Source organism: Haliotis rufescens, unplaced genomic scaffold (assembly GCF_023055435.1).
Source record: "Haliotis rufescens isolate VD_foot unplaced genomic scaffold, xgHalRufe1.0.p SCAF_11, whole genome shotgun sequence".
Taxonomy (NCBI): Eukaryota; Metazoa; Mollusca; class Gastropoda; order Lepetellida; family Haliotidae; genus Haliotis; species Haliotis rufescens.
The window spans coordinates 4,592,630-4,605,668 of NW_025963791.1; the positions used below are offsets into that span (position 1 = coordinate 4,592,630).

Consider the following 13,039-nt stretch of genomic DNA (forward strand, 5'->3'; position numbering starts at 1 on the left):
TTGAAGTATTTCAAGTTTACTTCTATCATATCAGTGAACATAACAACCAGTAAAGGTTGTTGATATTGTTATATGGCAGTGTGTTTTGTTGTTGGATAATAATTGTGGCTGCGTTGCAATGTTTCTGTTGAGATTCAGTAGAAGTTCATTGCATTGTATTTGGACAATGCTTAGTTGTCAGGAATGTAGTACAATTTAATGTAAGCAGTGGTGAGGAAGTTATTATATTTATGAGACGCTAGAATTATCTGTAAACTTCCGGAATAGTATGGATGGATGTCAAACGTTATGGAAACATGTGGAATATTCTGTGATGTGATGGCACTGTGTGGAAAGTTCTAGAAGCTAGTTGAATTATAGAAGTGGAGCGGACGCGTACATGTCTCATCTCACATTTGATCTGGCATTACATCAAGACCAGCTTTTTTTGTATGAAGATCACTATTCACCCAGGATTCCTAGCCGAGGCCTATCTCGGAAGCTTGACAACTGTTGCGGCGAGGTGATAATTATTCTTGTCTTGTCGTTTCCACTGCTCTCGCATTTTATACTGCCATGAAATATTGTACTTCCGCTCTATTGTGTCATTGTAATCGCTGTCAAGTAATTTGTTTTGATTTGTTACTCCTCGTTAATTTTGTAATACAAATATTGATTGTATACAATTTGTTGTTTGTTTGTTGGTTTGACACTTAATTCATATAAATTTGGGAAATCGACACGTAACAATGTAACTGCTTTCGTTCATATGTATAATGAGGTATGGATACAGCAGGAGTATAATGCGTTTTCAGAGTCACCCCCTACACTGTAAAAAATGTGTTTAGATTGTAAACACAGACATGACGTGTTTTGTTTAGATTTAAACTTGATTAGGAATGTGTTTATATCCTAAACGGAATACACACTTGGTGTGTTCTATCTAAACGGAGAAAACCATGACAATGAAAGTATATTTGATTACTAAAATGTCCCTTATACATGTGTATTTATATAGTTACCACTAACCTACTAAGCCACCGAGGCTTCCACAAAAATGAAAGTCCGACAACTGGTAGTCTAGATCAAGTACTTTGTGTACCCCTCTGATAAGCGTAAACTGGCAATTCTAAATGTCCTTGTGTATACGTACCTTTAACGTTGTTATTGATTTCTTCCGTAAATTGACATACACGTCTAAAGTATATGTTGTCCTCAAGCCAAATGTTTTTGGCCACCCATATTTTCAAACCAATAAACACTTAAATAATAATAAGAGATTAAATCTCTCATTCATTAATATTTATTTTTGCATCAACCACACGATGGTTATAAGTAAACAGAATGCATATTTGACTTAATTATTGATTTCATATATATCTTGACCCCATTTTAGCCTTTGATGTGTTATCCCAACAATTAATCCACCTGATTCGCCACAACAGTGAGACATTCTATGAAAATATCCATTATTACTGCAACAGTTAATCTATTCAGCTGTATTCTATGTGGCATCTTGGTCATTGATCTTTACTCTGAGTCGGAAGCTATGCAGCTACTGGCGACAGATGTCGCCGTCATTATGATTGGTTGAAAACAGGCATGTGACGCTATTTCAAGACTGCACATTAGTTCTTATCTTAACTTGCCTGGATAGTAGAACCCTTGCAAGTTGCATGTTATTTCCGCTGGAAAGGTAGGTACATACGTAATTAAATACTAGTATTTAATAATAACTTCCTGACATTTTAACTCGTTTACAAACTCGCACATGGTGTTTATGTTAATTAATAATTAGAAATATTCTGCAAATAAATTAAATAATGATTAAAAGTATGTTAGCCCTTTGTCTAACAGTCTAATGTAATCATGAAGTTTGCATGTGAAAATTATGCCTTTCCCGATTACGTGGAAGAGAAATATGATTGATTACAGAAAATGTGTACTTCGTGTATTTGGCTGTGACATATAACAGACACACATAACGGTCATAATCACGCTATTTATATTATTGTGACGTTTTCCTTGGAAGATTAAAACATCAATTTCAAGTTCTGAAATATAAACATCAACACGAGAGAATAACTAGTCTCGATTATCCAACGAAACAGATTCCGTTGGTTGTACAGGCTCAAGTAATACATGTTATGGTGAAATAACTGTTTATTATTTCCCTTATAGAGATAAACAATTTGACTTTTGTTTTAATTTAATAACAAAAACAGCATCTTACTTTAATATTAGTTTATGTGCAGTCAGAAGATTTATCAAGGCCATACAGTCACTAAATTATCAATTATGAATAAATGTGTGTGAACAGATGCGTTTGCCTTGCGGTATACAGTGTCAAGAGTGTAACCATTTCTATTCTACGATTCCTACTATATCATAAGCATAAGTATGAATCACTATCAAATAGTGATGATATCAAGTGTTCACTGAAAGGTGAGCTCATCCTGCCCTACCTGTGGCATCCCTCACAAATACATTCAAAGCAAAATCAAGAGAAGAAAAACACCACGGGAGCATATGGTACAAGTCAAAACTGGGAATTTCATCGGACATCATTGTTCTCATGGATGCGTCAACAAATTTCACTGATGCGGAAATGTCCTCCACATGTAAAATAAAATGATTTGAAAATTTTGCTGAGACCTTGCATGAAATACTGATGAAGAGACTTTTGATGAAGAGTCATATGTCATTCTTTGAAATCTTCATAGAATGATCATGCTTTAAATTTGTTGACGTATATTGTAGACTGAACATGCTCTTCCTCGTGCCACTCCTGGTCAACCTCATCGTGGTGAGCGGTCAGAGTGAGTATTTTACTTATATCTGTTTGTAACTAAACTCCCAGGCAAAAGAAATTATACGCCCAGGTTTGAAGGTGACTCAAAGTGAAAAAAATGAAATGGTTATTCGAGTGTGATGTATTTGATACAGGTACCACAGTTTTGTTGTGAACCTAAAATTGCAGTGTTTCAGCGACTGTTTTTAGCCTAGTAACGTTTTTTATAACGTTTGTAACTTTTGTGCAAAATCAAATGTTCAAGTGAATACTTTCTTTTACCCTGCAGTTTATATAAAATTCGTAAAATGTGTATACTTAACTTTAACTTTGTGCTTGATCAGTAACCCATGTATACTGTGAATCTTTGATTCGAATTCCCATAACTCGATATCGTATAAGACGATGTAAATGTTACTTCTAGGACTGTAATCGGGACTACGGTCTAAGCTGGACCAACTGTTGTCTCGAACTAGACATGTCTCGAAATATTGTCGATGATCCCCAGGATTTCGAGTTTAAGAGATTGTTCGCTATGTACCGAGGCGTACATATATATTATTGATGTGAACTGAAATAGTCACTCAACATTTCTTGTCCATTTAGTTTTAAATCTATATACATGTATATTTAGAACATTGGTTATAATTATGGTTTTGAAAACAAGAAGTAATACCATAAATATGAATTATTATGTCGGCAAATATTTGCATGAAGCATTGAAGTTTTGAATTAAAGACATTTGTACATCTCTGTACGGTTTATCCTCGATAATCCAGTGTTATATCTCCATTCTATTATAATAAATATGCTGGACCTTTTCGCCATTTTAGCCTCATTGAGACAGGTTAACGGGGTTCGAATGACACGACGATACAAATAGCCATCCAATCAACCATTTACTGTTCTTGTTTAATGAATTGAAAATATTTAATTTACGTATTGAAACAAGCGGCACATTCATCAGTACCAAATCCACTCGCCTTGTTGTATTACGTCTCAAATACAATGGAAATTCATTCGATGAAATATATTGAGGTCTCACTCGTACCAGGTACGATTTAAAGTATGGAGATATATGCCACACTCGCATTGAGAAGAGACATTTTCATTGGTTGTTGAAAGCTCACGAGCGAGAGAAATTGTATGCTAAGTAAATGATTGGAGGGACTGAGATGTGCCTGTTTGTTTAGCGGAGCCATGCAACATCGGCGGAGTTGTGTACCAGCCCGGAGAGAGGTACATGGCACCAGGAGGGATTCCATGTAAAATGGTAAAATGTGGAAATACGGCTGACATCGAGTACGGTATGTACTAGTATCTGTTTCCGTAGATTTGGTAGAAATCTGACAAGTTTTGTCTAATCGTCCCTGGATTTTATCGAAGGCGCTACATTGTGTTACCGTTGACGATTTGAATGTAGCATTCAAATGTTGAACATTAATTTTGTATAATTGAATATTTAAATTGGATCTTGGTGACAAATTCAGTAGCAGTATTACTTTCAGGACATTATCCCGTCGTGGTATAGTGTGTGTGTGTGTGTGTGTGAGTGTGTGTGGGTGTGAGTGTGAGTGTGTGTGTGTGTGTGTGCGTGCGCGCGCGCGCGTGTGTCTGCGTGTGTCTGTCTGTGTGTGTGTGCGCGTGCGTTTTCTATCAAGCTTCAATTAAGAACCTCCTGTTCAATTAAAGGTCATTTCCATGCGCGTTGTTGAAACTGATCAGCAGTACATACCTCAGTGCTATTTTGGTTGGTGCTTCGTAATGCACAAGCAAGATACTTTTTAGACAAAAGCTAAAATAGATGCACCAAAGGTTTTACGTCAACACGTCATCCACCTTGAATATACATGTGAATGTACCTACTTTACCATACACAAAAGGAAAAGCAACAATCAGAGTGACTTGCCGGGCGCGGATACAAGGCCCCACCAAATCCACCCCCTCCCCCACCCTTCCTTGCCCCCAGAAGGCCCGGGGCTTGAGCTGGACTCAGGAACATGTGCACTCTTGTTGTCTGCGTTCTGTTTGTGTTGTTGCCTGTGTTGTTTGTGTTGTTGTCTGTGGTGTGTGTCTTCTTTTCTGTGTTCCGGTTGTGTTAGACCGCTTCTGTGATATCATCAGGTTCTGTCAAAATGAAACATACGGAACAGATGCCATCTTACACTTTGCATCACCCGGTAAGATCTAAACGTTTATTATTGGAAACTGTCGCATTCCTGAGTTAGAAACAAAAGAGTAACTATGTGATGTACAGTTTCAACAAACCAGCTGAGACATCTCATGATTAGTCTCGCTTTCACTAAGGGGCCGATAATATCTTGTATGGGGTTGGAAGGCTGGGAGTTTGGTTAGATAATATTTAAGACAGAATACAATTACTTTCTCTGAAAGGAAGATACAAACTCATTTTTTACCCAAACAACAATTACAAAAAATGGTGTAAAACTGAGCCAAATTTTGTTTCTAGTATTACAACAAACCCCGACCCCACCTCCATAAACACGGAAATGGTCGATCCCTAAGTGGTAGTTGAGTTCATTGAAACTGGACTTTTATAGTCAGTTTACTCCCTTGTCTCGGGAAGATGGGTGCAGGGCGAAAAGAATGAATGTTGTTGAATGCCAAGGTCAGCAATATATGCAGCTATATCACGATGGCCCGTGAATAATCGAGTACGGATCAAGCAAACCAATGAAGGCAATCATGAACAACGCTCGGAGTACGATGACAAATTTAGCAAATTCCAGAGCTTGACCATCCGATTCCCATTTTTGTCTGCTCGAATGACAAACACGGGGTATTAGGGACTAATACTGACCCACACAGACGATGTACAATGTGTATTAGCACATCGTCAACCTAGATGTTTATGATAGACAAGTATAATCTGTGCTCTAATAATCTTGCGTAGCTGGTTGTTCGAGAAGATGTGTTTGAAAAAAAAATCTTCATTATTTCACCACTGTTCCTGAAAACAATAACCCTGGACAAAACCCAACGACTGCTAATTTTTCTTTAACGACTTCCGAGTGCCCAAGAAGCTGTAACCACTGAAAATAATCTTCATCCTCACTCCACCTGGATGAATACATTAAGAACCACGAGAATCACGTTTTCATATAATCCGAGCCAAGTTTAACGTTAAATACATTTTTTCAGTGTGTGTGTTTTCAACGGTGTTTATCAACGGAGGGAAACAAATACCATGAGTAGCCATCAGTACACGCGGGTTAGCCCTGGGAAGTTACTGTAGTCATGTTCTTGTATGTTGGTGGGTGAGAAGAAATATGACAGCAGCAAGCCAAAATGAGTGGCTTTTAATTAACATTGGAGCTTATCAACGATAGCATAGAATGTCGACCTACTGGACGATGTTGATCGATTAACATTAATAAAAAAAGATTGTACCATGTAATGTGTTGTTTAGTTGTCTTACACTTTCAAGTCACATTTTTCCTGAATTAATCATATGTTGTCATCTTTGGTGAGGATTTGAAAACTTGTGAAGAGGCTTGGCTTAAACGTTTCTCTCCCTGAAGACCATCAGTGTCTACCAGAATCCGGTCACAATTCTCTGCAACCACTGGTTACCTCTGTTGCCTTGTGTTTACCAGTGGTAGCCATTAGTACTCTGGGTATCTGTGTCTGGTAGCCATGGAAGTAACACGTGTTACGTCTTGTAACCAGGTTGTAGGAGCCAGCTGAACTCCACCCAGTGCCTGAAGCCTAACGATGTGGAGGAGATGGATTGTGTGACCTACACGTGCACCTATCACCCGGATGTGGCGCACGGTGTGCTGACAAAGGACCCCGTTCAAGAAACCCGTGAGTTTGAAAGTCAGGAATACCGTGTCAGAAGTTCCTTGTGGAATTTCCCGGGGTTCCAGTGTATGCCATTATAATGACATGTCGTTATGTATTGTGTACTGGTACATACCAAGATAATATCTAGCATAACGATCGTGTCCTTTTAAATAATTAAGGTCTAGCAATACTATAATATCCCTTTATTATCTACTATCACACGAATACCCTCAGTTATCTATCCTCACACGAATACCCCAGATTGTCTGTCCTCACACGAAAACTCCAGATTGTCTATCCTCACACGAATACCCTTGATTATCTATTATCACACGAATGCCCTTGATTATCTATCATCACACGAATGCCCTTAATTATCTATCATCAGACGAATATCCCTTAATTATCTATCATAACATGAATACCCTTGATTATCTATCCTCAAACGAATGCCCATAATTATCTATCCTCACACGAATGCCCTTGATTATCTATCATCACACGAATATCCCCTGATTATCTATCATCACACGAATACCCTTGATTATCTATCCTCACACGAATGTCCTTGATTATCTATCATCACACGAATATCCCTTGATTATCTATCCTCACACGAATGTCCTTGATTATCTATCATCACACGAATATCCCTTGATTATCTATCATCACACGAATACCCTTGATTATCTATCCTCACACGAATGCCCTTGATTATCTATCCTCACACGAATGCCCTTAATTATCTATCATCAGACGAATATCCCTTAATTATCTATCATCACACGAATACCCTTGATTATCTATCCTCACACGAATGTCCTTGATTATCTATCATCACACTAATATCCTTTAATTATCTATCATCACACGAATATCCTTGATTATCTATCATCACATGAATACCCTTGATTATCTATCATCACACGAATACTCTTAATTATCTATCATCAGACGAATATCCCTTAATTATCTATCATCACATGAATACCCTTGATTATCTATCCTCACACGAATGTCCTTGATTATCTATCATCAAACGAATATCCTTTAATTATCTATCATCACACGAATATCCTTGATTATCTATCATCACATGAATACCCTTGATTATCTATCATCACACGAATACTCTTAATTATCTATCATCAGACGAATATCCCTTAATTATCTATCATCAGACGAATATCCCTTAATTATCTATCATCACACGAATACCCTTGATTATCTATCCTCACACGAATGCCCTTGATTATCTATCATCACACGAATATCCCTTAATTATCTATCATCACACGAATACCCTTGATTATCTATCATCACACGAATGCCCTTAATTATCTATCATCACACGAATACCCTTGATTATCTATCATGACACGAGTACCCTTGATTATCTGTCATCACACGAATGCCCTTAATTATCTATCATCAGACGAATATCCCTTAATTATCTATCATCACACGAATATCCTTGATTATCTATCATCAGACGAATATCCCTTAATTATCTATTATCTCAAGAATACGTGTACAGTATTGATCATAATTATATAAAAGGCGATATCTTGCTCTCGCGAAAACGTATAAAGAGTCAACATTAATTACTCACGGATTTTAACATCACCATGTTACTCATTATATCAAAGTATTTCAATGTTGTTTTATTTCCTCGCCGTTTCAGCATGTACATGCTCACTATGGCTGATAATGTTTTGCTCTAGGTTGCAGCATCGACGGGAAGTGCTTCAGTGCTGGCGAGGGGCCCAATCTGTGCACCAAGTGCCTGAAGAATGACGATGGCACCACGGGAATACTGGCAGGTATGGTATTAATATATTCGTAGTGGCACGGATAGAGGAGAACATATTTCAGCAAGTCTTGCAGGTTAGGGAAATACATTATTTGCGTTTCACTGATTCCCTCCTTTTGTTCCACTGTGGGCGAAGCGGGCATTGGCAACTCTACTATATGAAGGTGACGTTGTCAATTCCTAATTATAATTGGCGTTATAGCCGCTTTTGAGTGACGTCGTGATAACAATGACTGATGTTAGTGATTGACATCCATCTAGATTTTCTTACGAAATTTTACTCAGGTAATAAACTCATATACAGAATATCGAATAATTAACTAATATTGCCATAACTAATATTGTCAATACGGAATTACTGATAACCTATCCCTGGTGACTTATGACTATGATGAAAGATAGTCTGTAATAACATGTACAGTAAAACCTCTTGAATGCGAACGGTAGCACTCCCCCTGAAATTAACACATTTCCAGACTAACGAAACTCTGTTTCCATGATCCATTCATATGATATTCACCACCATTTGGGCTTTTATGATACAATAGTATTTGTTTGGTCTGATAATCGAGACTTATTATTCTCTGGCTTTGACATTTTAAATATACATGGAAGCGTCCTCAGCGCTAATCGTTCGGAAGGATAGGTAGCCGGATTACCGAGGTTTCACTGTACATTAAAGTAGTTATATAACGGCGCAGTACCTTAATCAATGATGTTACAATACAAGCGAAGGGATAATATCCCAGCATCCATGCTTTTTGTCGTCATTTCGGAATCAACATAAAGGGATTTTGAGCCATTATATAAAGTTTTGTTAATAAAAAACTTTTATAAAATGATAATTTATTTTTATACATTTCTGTACAACAAATAGTTCATTGTACAGTAAACGTTCATTCATATGATGGAATCTGGGTCGTTGTCTGTGTACGTTTCATTTGACCCACAGGTTGTTTGCTCGAGGACGGCACGTGTGCATCACCGGGGTCAGAGGTCAAGGTCGGATGTGAGGTCAAGGCCTGTGCAGTTCGAAACAATGTCGTGACGATCCACACAGTCTCAACAACAGGTGCGATGATATTCTAACAATATGATGTCATCTGTTGGCACATATGCCTTTTAAATTCACGATCAGATAAGTTTATTTACATGCAGAGAAACAAATTCCCCAAATAAAGCTGAACAAAAGGGAAATCCCAACATACCTGCGGGCCAAATATTGATTCATTAAAATATATGACAATTTTATCATGAAAGTGATGCAGCGCAAATATGTCCAGGAACCAGTATTTGTAAGAGGATTTAATATTGCATTACTAGGGAGGGATGGGAGGGAGGGGTTCGTAGGGACCGATGTATAGTTATGAGGAACACAAAAGTAAAACGATGACGTCAGAATTTGTGTCGAATGTGGATGAATGAGGACTAGTCCTTAGTGTTGGATAAAACATGCTTAATGGCCGAAGAAATCCTTAAACACTTAAATCGTAGACGAAATATATTCTGATCACTTTTATGTTATTTGTCAAAGAAACAAATGTTGATCTTGCACCTTCAACTTCGCGTAAATAGAGTTTCAACTCTGTGTGTTTCTACACATATAATCAACTATGTGCTACTGCTGTATTTCCGCGTAAGGTCATTTTTGGATATTTTGATTACGAACATTAGGATAAAACCAGATGGCTTGCAATGTATGCAAACCGCAGCGAACGCTTTAACCACTCGACCACCCCGATTGAGCTAAATTACTTTGGGAAATAAACGCTATCAGTTGTGTTACCCGGGAAGATCTGTTACAATCGGTCTTAAGCAAACCATGCTAGTCGTAAGAGGCGACAAACGGGATCGGGTGGTCAGGCTCGCTGACTTGGTTGATGGATGTCATCGTACCCCAAATGCGTAGATCGATGCTCATGATATCAATCACTGGGATGTCTGGTCCAGACACGATTATTTTCATACCGACGTCATATAACTGGGTATTGCTGAGTGCAGCGTTAGACAATGAACCAAAAATCATTTGTGCTTGAATGAAATAATGTTATGTAGTTACTCCTCACGGCCTGTAAATTATTCATTCTAGATAGACCAGTTGCCAATAGCATAAAAGTTGAAAGGGGTTGGTTCTGCGGATGAGGATGCCGTGATACTATGTTCATTAGTTCGAATCCCACATTGGTTCTGGTTATGATTCATGGTTCGTAAGCACCGTGGCCGTGGTCAAGGTGAAAACCTGTGTCACTTTGGGCCATTTCCTCCATTAAACTTCCTTCTATCAACTTTTAGACCGCCTCCGTGGTCTAGTGGAGAGCGGAAGGTCCGGGGTTCGATTCCCGGCCGCGACATACCAAAAGACGTTAAAAGATGGTACTTGTTGTTACCCTGTCTGGCGCTCGGCATTAAGGGGCTAAAACAAGGAGTCAGTATACTGTCTCTGAGTGGGGTATTCATGTTAAACTTGCGGCATGGTATCTCAGTGGGCTAGCACTATAAATCGGCATCAGTCCGGTCTAGTACAAGCAGACACACACACACGTGCATGCACGTCGCTATATAAGTGCAATAATCTTGGACGCGACGTTAAACCCCATTTCACGTCACCATCTAACCATTTTTATGCTTTGTGTGTAGGATGTCGACTTCAGGGACAGTGCTATAAGGAAGGCACAACGAAGTACCGTATTGGATGCGTTACATGCAAGCGGAACTCAAAGACTGGGATGCACCACTGGGGCGCAGGTGAGATTTATTAAAATCTTTTTATAAATTCTTATTACTTTAAAAAAACCATTAACTAAACTGACAGCTTAAAGAAACTTGACCATAGTTTTTAAATCACTTTAGTTTAAAAAACACGAAAGATAAATGCGCGCAAAAAGTAAATTGTATTGATAAGACCAAAACCTCAACGAAATCAAAAGTTAAAATGACAGCCATACATCATCCGATACTGGCATGACAGTTTCAACGTAAATGGACACACATCTAAAATCGCTCAAGTTCAATGACATGTATTAATCAAATTATTTTTTTTTAAAGTTTTAAATCAAATTAAATTATACATAAGAAATAAAACCATGTAGACGTATTCTTTGATTGCTGCTTTAGCGCCAGTACAGTTCTTCTTTTGGATATATTATCGCTAACTTAAGATATTTTCAACTTCAAATCAACTGAGGTATAGATTAGTTTGCCCCTCAGTTTATATTTTGCCCAAAATAGTTCATTTCGGAGAAATCAATGCTTCCATTATGGAGGGACGATGGGGTAGCCTAGTGGTTAAAGCGTTCGTACATAGAGCTGAAGAACCGGGTTCGATTCCCCAGATGGGCACAATGTGTAAACCCATTTCTGGTGTCCCCGCTGTGATATTGCTGGAATATTGCTAAAAGCGGCGTAAAATCAAACTCACTCACTCATTCACTCCATCATGGACATTCAATGTAGTTGAAATTTCGTTTTATATTTGGTTCGGCTTCACATAATTGATTATCCGGTGTACATTTCCATTATATTGTGATATATACCCTGGACCTATTCGACACCATTCGCCCCTTTCCGTAAACTTCAAGAAAACTCGCCCCCCTATCGACGAAAGTTATAATAATGTGCGAAAATACGACAAACCAATCAGAATGCGTGTATGACATCAAGTACTTCGATCAAAGAATCCCTCGGGAATAATTTTTTAATTTACCAATGTCTTGCATCTAAAAATATACTTACAGTTAAATGTGTTCAGTCAAATTGTAAAAAATACCCGATGTGTTTTAAATAACATCTTGAATATATATAACATGGGGGAAATATACGTGAATCATTACGCAACGAGTTGAACATTCTTTTACTTATGCCCGTTTGCGCTTAGATGGAACCCAGTCGCAAAAAATGGCCACGAGAGGGGCACGAGTAGCTATTCGGCTTGTCCCGGAATAACACGAGTTGGTAACGAATGATTCGACACTTCCTTTCGGAAGTGACGTCACCATCTCCACCCCTCTTATCACTAACCTTGTACAGAGATTATCTCGCTCGTGAGCTCGAAAATCAACAACCAATCAGAATGCCAATGAGTTCAGCACAGATCAACATTCAAAATTGCGGCCACGAACGAGACAGGTCTTGATATATACTGCCGGGCAAAAGAAAGTATGCACCTGTGTTTGATGATGGCTAAAAATGAAACAAACAAGAAATGGTTATTCGATGGTGGTGTTTTTGAAACGTTATCATAGTTGTGTTTTGGATCTCAGGTTTGCAAAGTTTCGCGATTGTTTCCAGCTTAGTAACGTTTTGATAACGTTTGTAATTTTTGGTCAAATCTAGTTTTCAAGTTTATTCTTATATTTTATTTTGCATGATTGGTTTGTTGTTTTACGCCACACTCAGCAATATCCCAGCTATATGGCGGCGGTCTGTAAATAATCGAGAGACCAGACAATCCAGTGATTGGGATACGAAATTATGATTATGATATCATGAGTTATTTTGCATGGAATCAGAAGAATGTTATAAATGACAGTATAACTGAAAAGTATGATTCCTGAGTATTAAGACAGGGAAGGGATATCTTTCTGCTACAAGACGTTCTATGTTGTGTACAGCAGGGTATGGAACAAGGCGAGCACTGGTGATATCGCCAG

General features: G+C 38.1%; 1 protein-coding gene across 1 annotated transcript in view; it reads left to right on the plus strand.

Annotated features, from left to right (window-relative positions):
- The first annotated feature begins 1,565 nt into the window (after positions 1–1,565).
- LOC124134310 overlaps positions 1,566–13,039 on the plus strand; it is a 30,539-nt gene continuing 19,065 nt past the window's right edge. The window contains exons 1-7 of the mRNA XM_046499058.2: positions 1,566–1,675; positions 2,740–2,798; positions 3,964–4,077; positions 6,461–6,598; positions 8,302–8,400; positions 9,343–9,462; positions 11,028–11,135. Coding sequence (XP_046355014.2) covers positions 1,656–1,675; positions 2,740–2,798; positions 3,964–4,077; positions 6,461–6,598; positions 8,302–8,400; positions 9,343–9,462; positions 11,028–11,135 — 658 coding nt within the window. The 5' untranslated portion in view covers positions 1,566–1,655. The remainder of the gene's footprint in view (positions 1,676–2,739; positions 2,799–3,963; positions 4,078–6,460; positions 6,599–8,301; positions 8,401–9,342; positions 9,463–11,027; positions 11,136–13,039) is intronic.